Source organism: Sus scrofa, chromosome 7, assembly GCF_054392235.1.
Source record: "Sus scrofa isolate SSC_HxYL_T2T_F1_AM1 chromosome 7, Sscrofa_HxYL_maternal_Yorkshire_Landrace_v2.0, whole genome shotgun sequence".
NCBI lineage: Eukaryota > Metazoa > Chordata > Mammalia > Artiodactyla > Suidae > Sus > Sus scrofa.
The window spans coordinates 37,723,476-37,740,275 of record NC_139389.1 but is presented as its reverse complement, the minus strand read 5'-3'; the positions used below and the strand labels follow the sequence as shown (position 1 = coordinate 37,740,275).

General features: G+C 46.3%; 1 protein-coding gene across 49 annotated transcripts in view; it reads right to left on the bottom strand.

Moving 5' to 3' along the window:
* Positions 1–16,800, bottom strand: part of DST (dystonin) — a 488,220-nt gene that overhangs the window by 126,379 nt on the left and 345,041 nt on the right. For 29 of the 49 annotated variants that reach the window (XM_084967821.1, XM_021098569.2, XM_084967788.1 and 26 more), the window contains 9 exons: positions 16,525–16,674; positions 16,148–16,363; positions 15,814–15,963; positions 13,833–14,066; positions 12,370–12,522; positions 9,356–9,589; positions 8,417–8,683; positions 5,887–6,429; positions 4,406–4,582 (listed from right to left, as the gene is read on the bottom strand). In XM_084967821.1, coding sequence (XP_084823947.1) covers positions 4,406–4,582; positions 5,887–6,429; positions 8,417–8,683; positions 9,356–9,589; positions 12,370–12,522; positions 13,833–14,066; positions 15,814–15,963; positions 16,148–16,363; positions 16,525–16,674 — 2,124 coding nt within the window. The remainder of the gene's footprint in view (positions 1–4,405; positions 4,583–5,886; positions 6,430–8,416; positions 8,684–9,355; positions 9,590–12,369; positions 12,523–13,832; positions 14,067–15,813; positions 15,964–16,147; positions 16,364–16,524; positions 16,675–16,800) is intronic. The other 20 variants (XM_084967803.1, XM_084967804.1, XM_084967805.1 and 17 more) reach the window with 1 other exon arrangement.

The following is a 16,800-nucleotide window of genomic DNA, read 5'->3' as shown; positions in this document are numbered from 1 at the left end:
AATCACTGCAGGGTATCTCTGGTTAACTGGCAAACACATCCTAACCATGTGCCCTGCCTCCAGTCTCTCCCGATATGGCCGCCTGCTGTGTTTTATGGAAGACACACACCACACTCCCCTCTTTAAAATCCTTCATAGCTTCCTACTGCTTTGTGATAAAGGGGATGCTGGAGCCTGCTGCCAACGGTCCAAAGACATCTATCCTTTAATTCTCTTCAACCTCCTCTTCCTCCCCCATCTTATTCCAGAAATATCCCATGACTCAGTGCTCCCTTAGCAACTTGCTCAAGGCAGACCCAAGGCCATTGTGTCTGCACACACCGACCTTGGCAGGGTAACCCTGAGTTTGGTTCTCACTTTTAACATTCAGCTGGGAAGCCCTCCCTGACTCTCCTCACCCCTAGTTGGAAGTTCAGCCCCCAGAAGACCCCACAGACGGCCTCTGAAGAAGAACACTGCCCTGATGTGTCTCTTTTCTCAAAGTGGAACCTCCTTGAGAACGAGGAATTGATACCATTCAGGGCTTCTGCTATTACTGCCTGGCCGAGGGCTGTGCACACCAGGCCTTGATACAAATTTCTGGCAGAAGTAAGTGAGTAATTAAGTAACTAGGTAAAGATATGAGGTGTAAGATTTTTAAAGGTCCCCCTCTATTTCAGCCTTAAACAATACCAACAGCAACAAAAATGCCTAAAGCCAGTGGCAAACATCTTCTCACTGAATTCTCATACCCAAGACTCTACGATGATAGATACAGGCAGCTGCAAATTTGTCCAAAGGCCCAAAAAACCATGACCAGCATGGGATCTATGATCTGAATCCCAGCTCCTAGAGCTTTTCCAAGAGGCCAAAGAATCTGCATCAGAGTCACTGGTTTGGGGCATTCTCCCTCAGGTTTAGTTACAGTAAGGGTAAGAAATTCCTCATAATAGGAACGTGACCTCTAATTTTTACCTGTAACTTTTTCTTTAACCTGTAATTGTATTTACCTAAGCCACACAGACAACTTATTTACATCACACAGTTATCAGGAAATGAAATTAAAGGCACCTCCTAAAAAAAATTTTTCAGAACGCAAGTTTCCCAAGGGCAGACGTGGGGTCCTGACCTCTTTGTGTCTTTACAAAATCTAACAGTGGGCCTGGCCCAAAACTGTCTCCAAATGAATATATTTATGTAAAAGTGATCATGGTTTGATTAAAAACATCCAGTACCAGCGGTGACCCGTCTAAGACTTAGAGATGGATTTTACCAAGAGCGTCTCTTCCTCACCTCTTCAAAACATCGATGCCTCTCTTCGTAATTATGTTCAAGTGAGTCAATAATTTTTAGTGCCTAATACGTAACCAGGTTTCGATTTAGCTCGAGCAGTGGCTTACAATACCATTTGGAACAAAACTGCCTATTAAAGTATTCAAATGGGCGCCATCTATTATTTTTAACGAATTTCAATGAAACTGAGACATGAAAGGAACATCTGTGACAGGGAATGCTGACAATTATGACCTTGGTCTCCGGCCTGGACCAGAAAAGGCTGAAATTCATGAAGCTGTGGGCGCGCGTCCAGCTCATAAAAGTTTCCTGACACACATCACCCCCGGCTGAGATCAAAGCGAGCATGGAGGGTCCGTGCTGTCACCGTGACCTGGCCCTGTGCCCGGCTCCAAACCCAGGCCTCCAGCCGGTCCTGGGATCCTGCCTTTCTGGGCCTCAGATGGAGTTAAAATATTGTTTTGTCCACTGGTTTCCCTGGAAGCAGATTTTGAAGATTCTACCACGTTCTAGCCCAGACGGCGGACAATACAGACACAGCTATTTGAGTAATAAAATTAATAACCATGTGTTACTGGCCAAAAAGAGTTCAAATGGACCAAAGGAGTGTCCCAAATCACATTTATCATACAAGAGACTGCAAGTATTATCACTCTGTGTGTGTGTGTGTGTGTGTGTGTGTGTATACAGTATGGCAAATGGAGAAAAGATGGTTTTGAGGCAATCTTAGGTGTTTGTACTATTGTTACAAGAAAAATAACTGTAAGATGTGGTTAATAAAATGAAAGCCATGGTGACTAATCAATCCTGAAGAAACTGTATCCCTGCTACCTGCTGAGATCGTCTGTGAAGGAAACACGCCCAAGTGCCAGAACAACGTTAATCACATGTTCAATTTCTAAAATTATGCTGTGGCTTAATTGAGATGCATTCTCCTTTGAGATGCTGCTCGATTTTCTATTTCTCTGGGTGCCTTAGGACGAGAGAAGCCCTCTTCCGTGGCACAAGAAGGTCTTCTGGTTTTATAATTAATCTGTGCTTCGATCTCATTATAAAGCTATAGTATTCATTTCAGTGTTCTGTTTTTTCTTTACTTTTTTTTTTAAGGTCACACCCTCAGCATATGGAAGTTCCCAGGCCAGGGACTGAATCCAAGCTGCAGCTGTGACCTACACTGCAGCTGCGGCAATGCTGCATCCTTTAGCCCACTGCGCCACAGCAGGAACTCCTCATTTTGAGGTTCTTTAAATTCCTTTTACACAGGATGTAATCCATTTTCTAATACAGATCTAACGTGCTATTTCTGTTTTATATGCTTTCCTATGCTGAAAATACGTAACTTCCTAATTCAGTGTAATATAAGCAATCTTAATAGTTTAAGCTCCTTCAATTTCCTATTAAAATAATGGCCTTGGGAGTTCATATTGCGGCTCAGTGAGTTAAGAACCTGATATAGAGCCTGTGAGGATGTGGGTTCAATTGTGGCCTCACTCAGTGGGTTACCTGTGAGCTGAGGTATAGGTTACAGACTCGGCTTGGATCCTGTGTTGCTGTGGCTGTGGTGTAGGCCGGCAGCTGCCGCTCTGACCTCTAGCCTGGGAACTTCCATATGTTGAAGGTGTGACCCTGAAAAGCAGAAAGAAACAAATAAAATAATGGCTTTAACGTAACGACATCTCTTCTAACACACACTGTCCTTGGACAAGGCATCTAGTGGGGACTGAAATCTTAATTAGCACAAATCTGTTCTTGGGCTTGTGAGAAAAGTGCCCAGGACTAGAAATGTATCCTGAAGGGAGGAGGCAACCCCTGGGAGGCTGCACGATGTGGAGGCTGACCTGGCCCAGGACATCCCCCCGGTGCCTGGAGCAGGGCTGGGGGAACTGCAGCCAGAATGACAGCGCCCTCTCCGGCCACCCCAGGCCCTCCTCCCTCCCCTTAGCCTGTGCTTACCCCCTTCTCTCTGCCTGGCCTTAACCTGCCATGTTTCACCCCCACCAGGACTTAGCTTCCTTCCAGCTGCAAGGCACTGGCCTCAAGCAAAACCTAACAGTGAAGTCAGAAGGGTACCTGCTTCCCCTGTTAACAGCACAGCGGTGATTTCTGACTCTGTACCTGCCACATGCAACCACATTCTGAAAGGCAGTGGTTGCACTGGTAATGCAGTGTTTACCCTCTGCCCTGGGCACCACAATTTGTTGCTACCCACCTGCCAAAAGCACAGAACAGATTTGAGAAATGGTACTTTCCAGCTCAGACTTACTGGTCATATGGGAGCAGGATAAAGTATTTCAAAAATTCTCTCCCTTTACATCAGGATTTTAACATAGACTTGAAATGCAAGCAATGGGCTGGACACTGTGCCACCATGGGTGTGGCTGAGACACAATTCCCACACCAAGCCTGCTTTTCAAAAGGGCAGGCGGCTTCTCCAAGCAGGGAGCTGGGGAATAACCGAGACACGAACCTCTGTGAATCAGGGGCGAGTCAACAGGAATCACAGGGAGCGTGACACCCCCTCTGTCCCCCTGTTCATACAAACGTTCACTGAGGACCCACAGGGCCCCGGGGACGGTTCAATGGACTGGGGTCACAGCAGGGGACTAAACAGACCAAACACCTGCCCTCTGGCACTCGGTGCTAAAGGAGGAGAAGACAATGAACAAATAACTATCAGGATCCTAAGTGGCCCAGACTGGCCTGGGCCTTGTCTGCGGAGGAGGGGCGGGTGACGAAGTCACGGTGGCGTCAAACCAGCTGCACCAACCAAGGTGAAGAAACACTCTCACCAGAAAGAAACCAGGAGTTCCCGTTGTGGCTCAGCAGGTTAAGAACCCGACAAGTACCCATGAGGATGCGGGTCTGATCCCTGGCCTCGCCCAGTGGGTTAAGGATCCGGTGTTGCTATGGCTGTGGCGTAGGCCAGCAGTGGTAGCTTCAATTTGACCTTTGGCCTGGGAAACTCCAGATGCCTTGGGTGCAGCCCTAAAAGAATAAAATAAAGAGAAACCCAAGGGATGGGGGAGACGGGGGTGGTACTGCCCCCAGATGGAGACACACGGTGGGCTCCCTCGCTCCCTTCCCGTGGGGGTTTCAGCGGGCTCCTGGGGGTGAGTCTCTCTCTTCCTCTCACCTTGGTCTCTTCCAGCTGCCTCTGCAGGTTTTCAGGGTCCACGGCAATGGGCTCGGAGAGGTGTCTGCTGGCTGAGGCCTCGTAGGCCTGGAGCCCAGAAAGGAGGCCGCACGAAGCATCCTCATAGTGCTGGTATTTATCCACCAGATCTTTGAGGTTATTCCCCAGAACGTTGCACTAAAAAGCAGAAGGGAGGAGGGTGGGGATTAAAACCCACTACTTTTCCATATAATCCTGCAACCTCCAAACACCAGACTCCAACCAGAGTCCAGGAGAAGCACAAGGCTTCTCCTTTAAAGGGTCTCCTTTACAGGGAGAGGCATCCCCCAACGGGTCAGAGGCACCACCAAAGGCAGAGACGGTCTAGGTTTACGCCAATTCAAAAACACAAGCACAGGGGCCGAGTGTGAACTGCAGTGAAGAGTTACGTGTCAATCGTCCCCGCGGAGTTCACACACCAGGTATGCACGTGCCCTGGATGGAAGGGCTTTCAGGTACTTTATAAATCATTTCTATGTGCTGCCCAAGGCGGATGAACACAAGGAGGGCAGACAATCTGGACCAGAGGAAGTGAAGGAGTTCCCGTTGTGGCTCAGCGTGTTAAGGAGCTGATGTCTCTGTGAGGATTCGGGTTCAATCCCTGACTTTGCTCAGTGGGTTAAGGATCCGGCGTTGCCATGAGCTGTGGTGTGGACTGCAGACTCAGCTGGAACTGGCATTGCTGTGGCTCTGATTCAACCTCTAGCCTGGGAACTCCCATATGCCACAGGTGCGGCCCTAAAAAGACCAAAAAAAAAAAAGCTACAAAAGCACAGGAACAAACTCAGATTTCAAAACCAAATTTATGGTTACCAAAGGGGAAACAGCGAGGGGAGGGATAAAATAGGAGGATGGTATTAACATGTACACACTACTTTATACAAAACAGATAACTAACAAGGACCTGCTGTACAGCACAGGGAAATCTACTCGATGTTGTGTAATAACCTATATGGGGAAAAAGAATGGATATATAGAGAGAGATAACTGATTGACTTTTGCTATATACCTGAAACTAACACAACATTGTAAGTCAACTATACTCCAATACATATTTTTTAATTGGGTCTTAGAGAGTTTGACGAAGCTGCCTGGAAATCACTCTGAATGAACTAAATAAATAAATTTATGTTCCTCATCTCTAGACCCACTTTGTAGCAGCAAAGCAGATGAATAAAACCAAGCAAAGCAGGATGAAAATACCTCATTGTCCCTGCTTTGGTTTTTAGATTTCTTGCTTCCACTTTCAAAACAAAAGTTAAGATTACAGGGAGTTCCCTGGTGCTGCACCAGGTTAAGGATCTGGCTTGGTCGTAGGTGTGGCATGGGTTCCACCCCTGGCCTGGGAACTTCCACAAAACTAAATAGGCAAAGTTAAGAGGACAGAGTGGGAAGTACAGGCACAGATTCATGGTCCCTCGGAAAGTCAAGAGTGGAATTACCTTCGTGTAGAGGGACCGGAAGCGGTCGGTGGCGCGGTCCAGCCGGGCCTGCACCTCCCTGTGGGTGGCAGAGGTGTCCATGGGCTCAGCCCGGCCGCCGCCCTCTCTCCGACTGCAAGACTTGGCCGCTTCCAGCACCCTGCTTCCCGAGATGGTGATGTACCTCAGGTCCCCTTTGTGCGAGATGACGTCTTCCGAGAAGCTCCTCTGCCTCTTGAGTTTGGCCCTCAGGCCTGCGAGGTCGTCGGCCCCGGCCTCCAGGTTCACGAGCTCTTGCTCCGACTGCTGCAGCCAGAGCTCAAACTCGCCACAGTCGGCCTCGAACTTCTCCAGCTCCTCCTGCAGGGAGCGGGTCAGGCGCACCCTCCTCTCCGACTCGGCCAGGGCCGTCTGGTAATGCGCCTGCAGCTCCTTGGCCTTCCGCTGCAGCTTCTCCCGCTCCTCCGGGGACAGGTGGTGGCCCTGCTTGTCCAGCAAGGCCTGGGCCGCCTGGGTGGCCAGGAGGACGGCCTGGTGCTGGGCCGCCAGCTCCTCGTGCTGGGCCTGCGGGAGAGCAGAGCCCAGGTCATGAGGCTGTGGGGCTGCCCACCAAGGACCCGCAGGCCCATAGCTGATTCCCACACACCCAGTCTGGGAGCCCAGCCCTTCCCTCCGACCAGGGAACTTCCCGAGGGCACAGGGGGCTGATTGGAAGGCTCCCTATCTTCTCTGGGACATACCCAGATAACCGCACACAAGCACTTGGCCCCGGACATAGAGCGCAAGCAGAGAGCTTAGTCCAGAACCCTGACGGCTTCCGTGCCTCCAGGCTGCCTCCCCATGCTGCCAGGAGCACAGGAGGGGCTGACACACTTTCAGAGTTCCAAATTCTTGGTAGCAAAAAGGTCAGAAGGCAAATGGCATGCTGTGGCTAAAGACAAGGGTTCCCTGGTGGCCCAGAAGTTATGGATCCGGTGTTGTCACTGCTGTGATATGGGTTCGACTCCTGGCCTGGGAACTTTAGCATTCCGTGGGTGTGGCCAAAAAATACTTTAAAAAACAAAACCAAGGGTTTCCTGTGGGGCACCCGTATGTCTGAGTCCACCCTGGGATTTCTCCTTGGTCAAGTCACTAATCTTTCCTGATGCCTTTGCAACTGATTCATAAGGTTCCTTTAAGAATTCATTGGATTTGTCATTTTTTAGAGACAACTGCAGTAAGATTCTGGAATAGCCCCTTGAAATGTGCTATAATGAATATCCCCCCTCTCCCACTGGTTCATGTTAAACTTCCTATAATAAGAGCTTCACAAAAAGAATTCTATTCCAAACACTCCAAAGACAAAAACTCAGAGGCAGACGACAAAACTGCAAAGGTCCCTAAAGCCTAGACATCTGCCCACAAAAGCCCAGCACGGAAATAAAACGATTCACTGTGTGACTTCCAAAACGGCTTTTCAGGAGCTCCCTGGTGGCCTAGTGGTTAAGGATTTGGTGTTGTCACTGCTTTGATCCCTGGCCGGGGAACTTCTGCATGCTCTGGGTGCAGCCAAAAATAAAAATGAAAATATTTTCAAATGTTCCCTTGGCTCCATCAGGTACATAAGCAGCAGCTTTAATTTCCTCCATGTCCTGGATTTTCACCCCTCTTCTCAACAAGAGCCTTCACTGTCCCCATGAGCTGAGGCTCAGACAGAACGTGCATGAACTCAGGAGGGCACAGCAAGCCAGTCTACAAACACGGACTGGAGTTGAGCAGCCAGACGGAGCTCATGGCCTACTTTGAATTTGAATCCCCAACTCCACCCCTTACTAGGTGTGTAACCTCAGCAAGGTACCTTACTTTCCTAAGTTACAGTTTCCTCATCTGTAAGATGAGAAGATTATACCTGATACTCTCACCATCATCAGAATGATCATATTCTCATCTTACAGAGCAGCGGGGGCACCTAATGAGCTTGAAGAGTGCCTGCCCCACCTGCGCTGATCTACAAACGCTGGCTGTTACTGCTCCTCTGTTAATTCCTTACCTCTCTGCTTCATGGAGAAGAACGCCACATCTCATCTGTTTCCCGTCGTCTCTGACTTGCTTAGGATTCACACCTAACTTACACTGACATAATGACGAGCCTAGAAAAAGGACTTTATGGGGGGTTCCTGCCATGGCTCAGTGGTTAACGAATCCGACTAGGAACCATGAGGTTGCGGGTTCGATCCCTGGCCTTGCTCAGTGGGTTAAGGATCCGGCATTGCCGTGAGCTGTGGTGTAGGTTGCAGACGCGGCTTGGATCCCGCATTGCTGTGGCTCTGGCGTAGGCCGGTGGCTACAGCTCTGATTAGACCCCTACCCTGGGAACCTCCATGTGCTGGAGGAAGCAGCTCAGAAATAGGCAAAAAAACAAAAAAACAAAAAAGAAAAGAAAAGAAAAGAAAAAGGACTTTACGCTCAAGGGCCCCTGAGGTTGGAAGAGATAACTCACGTGCTAAGTTCGTCTCATCTTGACAGACCCAAAGAGTGAATTTAACAAGACGGTGTGTCTAAAACAACATACCTTCATCCTCTGGTACTGCTGGTTCAGGTTCTCCTCCGGGGCCCCAACCTGCCCATCAACGTCCGTATCCAACAGGTTCCCATTAACCTCATCCTCTTCTCCCATCACTGACTTGCCATCATCCTCTTGAAAATGAGTCCCGTTTTGCTCAATGACCTGTTTCTGTTCCATCTCTGCCCTTCCTGAGTCTCTGTCAACATTTGACAACCAGTCCAAAAGGTTTTCTATTTTGGTTTTGCTCTCTTCCAGCTGCTTCACGGCTGCAACCTGGGCAGAAAGGTCCACAACAGGTATTCATGAGTGTGGACTGAGCCATTCGTTTGAAGACATTCCAAAAGCAAATATGTAGATCATTTAAAATTTCAGCAGGGAAACTGAAACCAGACCCACATGGGGAAACTGAACACACTGAAATGAAGCCTTACAACAGGTCGTTACTTCGAAGTTTTCATTGTTCTTAAAAATACATTGCAAAATTTTAATTATAAATGATGAGACCTCACACATTTCCCAAATAGGAAGTCTCAAAACAGCATTTAAATTTTTTTTTAAAAAATTCAACAAAGCGTAAAAACTATTAAGCATAAAATAAGCTACAAGGATATATTGCATAGTCCAGGGAAGACAGCCAGTATTTAACAATAACTATAAATGGAATATAACCTTTAAAGTTGTGAATCACTAGGCTGCACACCTGAAATTTATATAATATTGTACATGAACTATATCTCAATTAAAAAAACTTCTTAAGTTCAAAAAAGCCAACTCTTCAAAGTCTGCAGTATTTGGTCATTTCATACATGAAAACCCAGAATTCTAGTTTCTGGTGAGAATCATGACTTAAGACCACCTGATACCACTTAAAATACCAAAGTGCCATTACGGTCACCATTCTGAACAAAGCCAAGGGCAAAGGGTACCACGTATCTCAATAAGGACCTTTTCTGTTTCTTCCTTGATTGCTGTCGTCACAACTTTATCCAGCTCTTTTCTCGACTGTTCTGCCTTTAAATTGAGCTGCTCACACTTTATCTTCGCTTCATTAAGTTTCTGTTCGATCAGAGCCTTATCTTCTTGGGACAGCTTTTCGCCACACTCTTTCAAGAAATTCTCTGTGTTTTTCACTATTTCTGCCAAAGCCTGGGCACTTCCTTGCATATCTTTCTGTAATTCCTTATAACACAAAAGAAAAAATACATATATTCAGAAATTACTATCTATTTAATTCCTCCAGGGTTATAATTCTAAACGAGGGGGTGGGCAGAGGAGAATCTGGCACATATAGGTTGAAAAAGCACACTCAATACTATGTTAATTTGAGTGGGGTTTATTTCAACTACAATATGTAACATAGTTTGAAACCTCAAAGAGCATTAAAGGAAGGTCAGAGGTTTCATGTTTAACACATCAATGTGGTTTGTAAAACATTGAAAATAGTGAAATATTTAGTAAATAATCTAAACAAACTTGCACACAAATTATATGAGTACCTTTATAAAAGCTTTTAAGTACATGGTAATAGTATCTATTCTGTTTCTGAACATTTACTTTTAACATGTATCTACTGCTCTGGATGAAAACAAATAGTTCTCGAAGTTATGAGTTAGGTTGTTCCAATCACTATTTCTATACAAAGATGATTTCTTCTAAATGCACCATCTCTGTAATACCCATGTCTGCCTCTTTGCCCTGGCTGCTAGGAAGCTCAAGAGTAAGACTTTTCCTCAACATTTACAGCTTTCCTCTGTCTGGCTTTCTCTAGGAAATTTTTCCTCTTCTTTTCATCCTTCACACTTTCATTTCTCTATGTTGTACTACATTTGGGTCTTCATATTTTTTCTCTCCATACTTTTATTCCAAACTTCCCCACATTTTGGGGGGAAGTATCTGAATTGAAAGCGATATTGTCCAACTTTCTCAGCACCACTGAGTGAAGAGACTCTCTTTTCCCCATTTTTGTCTCCTTAGTCACAGATTAACTGACCATAGGTGGGTGGGTTTATTTCTGGTCTCTATTCTGTCCCATTCTGTTCCATTCTCTACTCTGTTTCTGCACCAGTACCATGCTGTTTTGATTACTACAGTATGGGCGGACAGTTTGAAATCCAGAAGCTTGATAACTCTGGCTTTGTTCTTTCTCAAGATTGCTTTGGCTATTCAGTCTTTTAAGTTTCCACACAAATTTTAGGATTATCTGGAGTTCCCGTCGTGGCGCAGTGGTTAACGAATCCGACTAGGAACCATGAGGTTGCGGGTTCGGTCCCTGCCCTTGCTCAGTGGGTTAACGATCCGGCGTTGCCGTGGGCTGTGGTGTAGGTTGCAGATGCGGCTCGGATCCCGCATTGCTGTGGCTCTGGCGCGGGCCGGTGGCTACAGCTCCGATTCAACCCCTAGCCTGGGAACCTCCATATGCCGCGGGAGCGGCCCAAGAAATAGCAACAACAACAACAACAACAACAACAACAAAAGACAAAAGACAAAAGACAAAAAAAAAAAAAAAATTTTAGGATTATCTGTTCAAGTTTTGTGAAAAATGTCACAGGTATCTTAATAGGGATCGCATTGACCCTGTCGACTGCTTGGGGTAGTACAGACATTTTAAGAATATTGATTCTTTCAATTCATGAACACTATGTATAAGATCAAAGAGATATGAGGATACATAGTACAGCCCAGGAAATATGGCCAATACTGTACAATAACTTTAAATGGAGCATAATCCATAAAAACGTTCAACCACTGTGTTGTACACCTGAAACTAACTGAACATTTTAAGTCAACTATACTTTAACAAAAATAAATCAATAAATTAATTTAAAAAAAAAAAAGAGAAATACCCTGGAGTTTCTGTCATGGCTCAGCTGAAATGAATCCAACTAGTATTCATGAGGAGGCGGGTTCGATCCCTGGCCTGGTTCAGTGGGTTAAGGATCTGGCACTGCCATGAGCTGTGGTGTAGGTTGCAGATGTGGCTCAGATCTGGTGTTGCTGTGGCTGTGGAGTAGGCTGGCGGCTGTAGCTCTGATTTGACCTCTAGCCTGGGAACTTCCATATGCCAAGGGTGTGGTCCTAAAAAGAAATATAAAACAAAATAAAATAAAATAAAATGTAACTTTATAAAAAGAGAGAGAGAGAGATACACTTTACTGAGCCACTACTATGTGAGAGTAACCACTGGTCACTTAACATAATATTTACATCACTGACAATAACACAAGAGTCAAAGTATGAGAAACGAAGACAGCAGGGCTCAGAGAGAGGAAGCTGGAAAGCTGATAATAAGAATGGGTTGTAAATATGTATGTATGACGGGTTCACTCTGCTGTACAGTAGAAATTGACACAACACTGTAAATAAACGTTACTTTAAAAAATATAAAAATTGGGGGGAAAAAAAAAGAAAAGACAAGAAAAAGAAAGGCTGACAATGTACAGAGTCTGGGACCAGAACCAGGAGCCACCTGATTATGGGTTTCCTGACACCAAAATAAAGATTTCTTCCTCTGTTGTTATGGTTTGTTCCTTCGATCAAAAGGAGCACATTTCAGAGAAGGATGGAAGGAACAGGAAGAAACTAGGAAAGAGAAGGAACCCAAACTCACAGCCCTGTCTCCTGATCTGCCAGGGCGTGGGTGGGCCTCAGAGGAGTCCAGATTCTAACTAACTCATCACACAGGTACTTCCACCATCAAACCTCTTTGGTTCGTGTCTCTTCCACCCAACATGTCACCCCAGATCAGTCAGGGACATTACCAGGCTTGCTGCAGGTGAACTGGCACAGCTTAGAATAAAGTTTCAAGCTCAGCTCTGCGGGGGCAGAGAGTCCGCTCAGGTGCGCCTGGCCTCAGAGAAGTATGACCGTGCTAGTTTCCAGGACCCAAGAGCTTTCCAAAGCCCTGTGATCGATCCCAATGTCACGCGACCCACCAACCCCTGATGCAAAGCGTACTCTACCTCCTGCCTGGACTGGTACTTCTTCAAGTCGGCCGTGCCATCTCCAATCACGAAGGCTTCCTGGTGACCGATCAGGCGGTTCTCAGTTTGGGTGAGGAGGTCGCAGATGCCCTGGAGCTTCTCTCTGTACTCCTGCTGGCGCTCTGCCACCACCTGAAGGGGAGCAAAACCAAAGTGGGCTGAATGCGGTCCCAAACTCGCTGCCTGACAACCCTGTCCTACAAGACACTGGCAAGTGTCCCTAACAGGCTTCCCCGAGTATGCTGTAAACATGATAGCAGTGGGGTGCACGCTGGCGAGTGACACGGAAAGTGAGAGCGCATCTCCAGTATGAAGAAGGAGATCACGTCAGGGTGACAATGTCAAGAGAATACTGGCCATGCACATGGGAAAGAGGTGGCACTTCTGACCCACAGGAGGAAACATCCCGTTTTCTCAAGCTCTTGACACCTGCGACACACACAGTTAATTCTGCAAAAGGATAGCAAAACAGAAGTTAGATGTGTCTGTTAACATACCCGTCGCGTGTAGACCGGTTATCATGCTGGAGACCATGCGCGTGCTCCCGGAAGTGGCAGAAGGAGCGCCGCGGGCAGTGTCCCTCTTTAGTCACTGAGGCCCCTTCCATCCCGCCTCTGCTCACCCCTGCTGTTCACTGCGCTGCTCTAATAAGATCCATTACACCTTCCTCAGAGATTAACTCAGTACCTACTTGCATCTTCATTTTCCTATTGTACACACACGGGTTATTTATTCTATAGCCATAGATCTAGACGAGAAGCCTGACACCTGCTGGCCAACGTCCCGAGAGTTTTAACGTCTTTCTTTCATCAATGCCCACGACACCACCAGGTAAGCACTGCTGCTCTTGCCAGTTTCGCAAAAGAGAACTGGTTCCGTAATGGACAGCAAGGGAGTGGTGCTGAAGGGGTGTAAACTGGAGCAGCCTGACGCCAGAGCCCAGCCCTCCACTGTGCCAGCCCACCGCCCAGCGGAAAGAGAAATCCTTAACCTTGGCTCTCCACACCCTCATCCATTTATCCCTGGAAATTTCTCAGGGCATCTGTATTTCCCACGCCTAGAAAAAAAAAAAATTAAAACTCTCCTCTGAAAACAGTGGTTTCAGGGAGTTGTGAAAATTAAAATCAATTAATTACAGCATTATTATGGAAAGCAATACTTTTTTTCCCAGCTACACCTGTGTCACGTGGAAGTTCCAGGGCCAGGGATTGAACCTGCACCACAACAGTGACAACACGGGATTCCTAACCACTAGGCCACCCGAGAACTCCAGCAACACTTCCATATATTGAAGGATTTTTGACTTTATATGCTGTCCTTTGACTGCCATGCTAGAAAAATTTTCCTAACTCTTCCTCTCCACAACCCCTGGCATCTACATTACAGGCTTCACCCTGAAGAACTAAAGACGGAGAATTCCCAGCCCACAAAGACAGGCAGACCTTCTGATGATCAAGCTCTTGTTCGAGCTGTAACTGCGCTTCTAAACGCTCCACCTGGGCAGCCACGGACCCCTGGGCGTCAAGGATACCCTTCTGCGTTGTGTTTAGGAGGTTCAGCAGCTGCCGGCTCTGGGTAGGGGACAGATCTTGTGCATGTTCAGAAATGAAGAACTGCACGTCAAAGGCGGTGGCCTCCAGCTGCGTTTTGGTGTGTCCAAGGTCTTTTAACACATTCTGCGGACAAAATAGTACGAGTTACCAACAGGGAATTAAACATCAGTGAAAAGTTTATATTAACAATAATATTTATCACAAAACATGCTCTTTTTTTTTTTTTTTTTTTTTTTTTGGCTGCACCTGGAACTGAATCTGAGCCGCAGCTACAGCAACGCCAGATCCTTTAACCCACTGCACTCAGCTGGAGATCGAACCTGTGCCTCAGCAGTGACCAGAGCCACTGTAGAGACAATGCCTAATCTTTAACCTGCTGCTCCATGGCAGGAACCCCCAAGGGACTCAAGCTTTTTTTTTTCTGTCTTTTGTCTTTTTAGGTCCGTACCCGCAGTATATGGAGGTTCCCAGGCTAGGGGTTGAATGAGAGCTATAGCTGCTGGCCTGCACCACAGCCACAGCCACACAGGATCTGAGCCATGTCTGAGATCTACACCACAGCTCACAGCAATGCCGGATCCTTAACCCACTGAGTGAGGTCAGGGGTCGAACCTACAATGTCATGGTTCCTAGTTGGATTCGTTTCCACTGCACTACAATGGGAACTGTGACTCAAGCTTTTAATGACATTTTTTTCAAAATCATTTAGTCAATCTATGCATTAGTAATGAATGGCAGTGATAAAATTATTTCCATACTATATATAATAACTAATATTATATAGAAATAGTCCCTCAGAATATTTTAACCTCGTCTGGCAGAGTTACTTAACACATAAAACATAACTCTGACAAAAGGTAAAGATCTAACTTGTAGGAGTTCCCATTGTGGCGCAGTGGTTAACGAATCCGACTAGGAACCATGAGGTTGCGGGTTCGATCCCTGGCCTTGCTCAGTGGGTTAAGGATCCGGCGTTGCCGTGAGCTGTGGTGTAGGTTGCAGACGCGGCTCAGATCCCACATTGCTGTGGCTCTGGCGGCAGCTACAGCTCCGATTCAACCCCTAGCCTGGGAACCTCCATATGCCGTGAGAGCAGCCCAAGAAAATGGCAAAAAGACAAAAAAAAAAAAAAAAAAAAAAAAAAAGATCTAACTTGTATACATTTAGCACATTGAAGGGGAACATCAACATTAAAATATTGTTTGCTAGTATTTACAAAATCCATGTAACTGTGGCAGCACATACATGAGACTACGGGGAATTGAAAACATAAATCCAATGGGCCAGAATTTCACTTTTCTGACTTGCAAGGCCAGATGTATAGCTGACTGCTATTCACAAGGCAGGCTGTTCAAATTAGGAACTTGATGGGGGAAGGTATTACAAACATTGACAAATACTATGCTGCATCTATGTGATTGTCTTGGAGTCCCTGTCATGGTGCAGTGGGTTAAGAATCTGACTGCAGCGGCTCAGGTCACTGCAGAGGTACAGGTTCAATCCCTGGCCGGGCACAGTGGGTTAAGGATCTGGTGTTGCCACAGCTGCAGCTCAGATTCAATCCCTGACCTGGGAATTTCCACATGCCATGTGCGTGGCCATAAAAGCATTACTGTCTTTATGTGACTGATATATAAATAAATGCACAAATACACATCTCGACACGCAATAGTTAAGAGCTGCAAAAAGGCTTCTGGAGTAGCTTCAGAACAACATCTATGAGACTGTGGTTATCTTACAGCAGCGTCAGCTGAGAGAGAAAGGAAATGATTCTCCATAGCTTTAGCAAAGTCCTATTTTGCCTAAACACATGTTCTACTGACTGCCCAGGTTGCTGGATGTACTTTGTCTTATGCATCTTGACACTTGCCTTGAGGAACTCCAAGCTTTGCCTGACATGTTCAGTATCTTGAACCTTCACAGCCTCCATACCCTTCACAGACCTGCTCTTCTCCGAGACCCAACAAGAGAACGACTGAAGTCTGTGCAGGAATTCTTCATGGGAAACTGCCAGTTTAGACTAGAAAATAAAACCACACATTCACCTCGTCTGCCCCGAATTTCAAACTCCTGCAAATAATGATCCTGTTTTAAGGGCTTAACAGTTTGAGAATGAAATAATTTATCTTAGGACTAAAATCTCAGATCATCACTTTTCTTCCAGACTTGCATTATAACTGGGTATCCGATGGTCTGGTACCTACCGTCTCAGAGTTGATGGCCCACGTAATGTGGGTCATTCTTTCTGAAGATGCAGTGCTGAGGGATGAGAAGGCTGACCGCAGACTCTGGAGGCTTAGGTGCAGGTCCTCAAGAGGTCCCCTTGGGAAGTCAGCCGGCAGAGACTTCAAAAATTCTTCTGCCAGCTCCATGTCCTTTCTTAGAATCACAGCGATTGGAGTCAATCCCAATTCAAACATCTGTAAGGAAAAAAAAAAAAAAAAAAAAAAAAAAGCATACCCCAGATCCATTTAGCGAGCAACACAAATGGGACTCCTACTCAAAGTTTAAAAGGGCTGATTAATTTTCCAAATTAAGGTCCGTCGACCACGCTCCATAACTGGCAGCGGACAGTTCTTACCTCCAACTGTTTAAGCTGGTTCTTCAGAGCTTCTAGGTTGTTCTCTGGAGACTCCCAGTTGTCCAAGGGGGGCTTCATATCTTGAAGCAAAGCCAAATACTCGCACATTTTTGATCTGTGCTGTAAACACTGCTGCATCTCATTGGAGAACTAAACACAAATGTGGACACTGTGATTCAACAGGCTTTACACAGATTTTTTTAAGCAAAGAGAAGGTAGGGGATTATTCCCGAATGTTCCATGCAGCTACTTCCTTATAAAATGTAAAGTCAACTT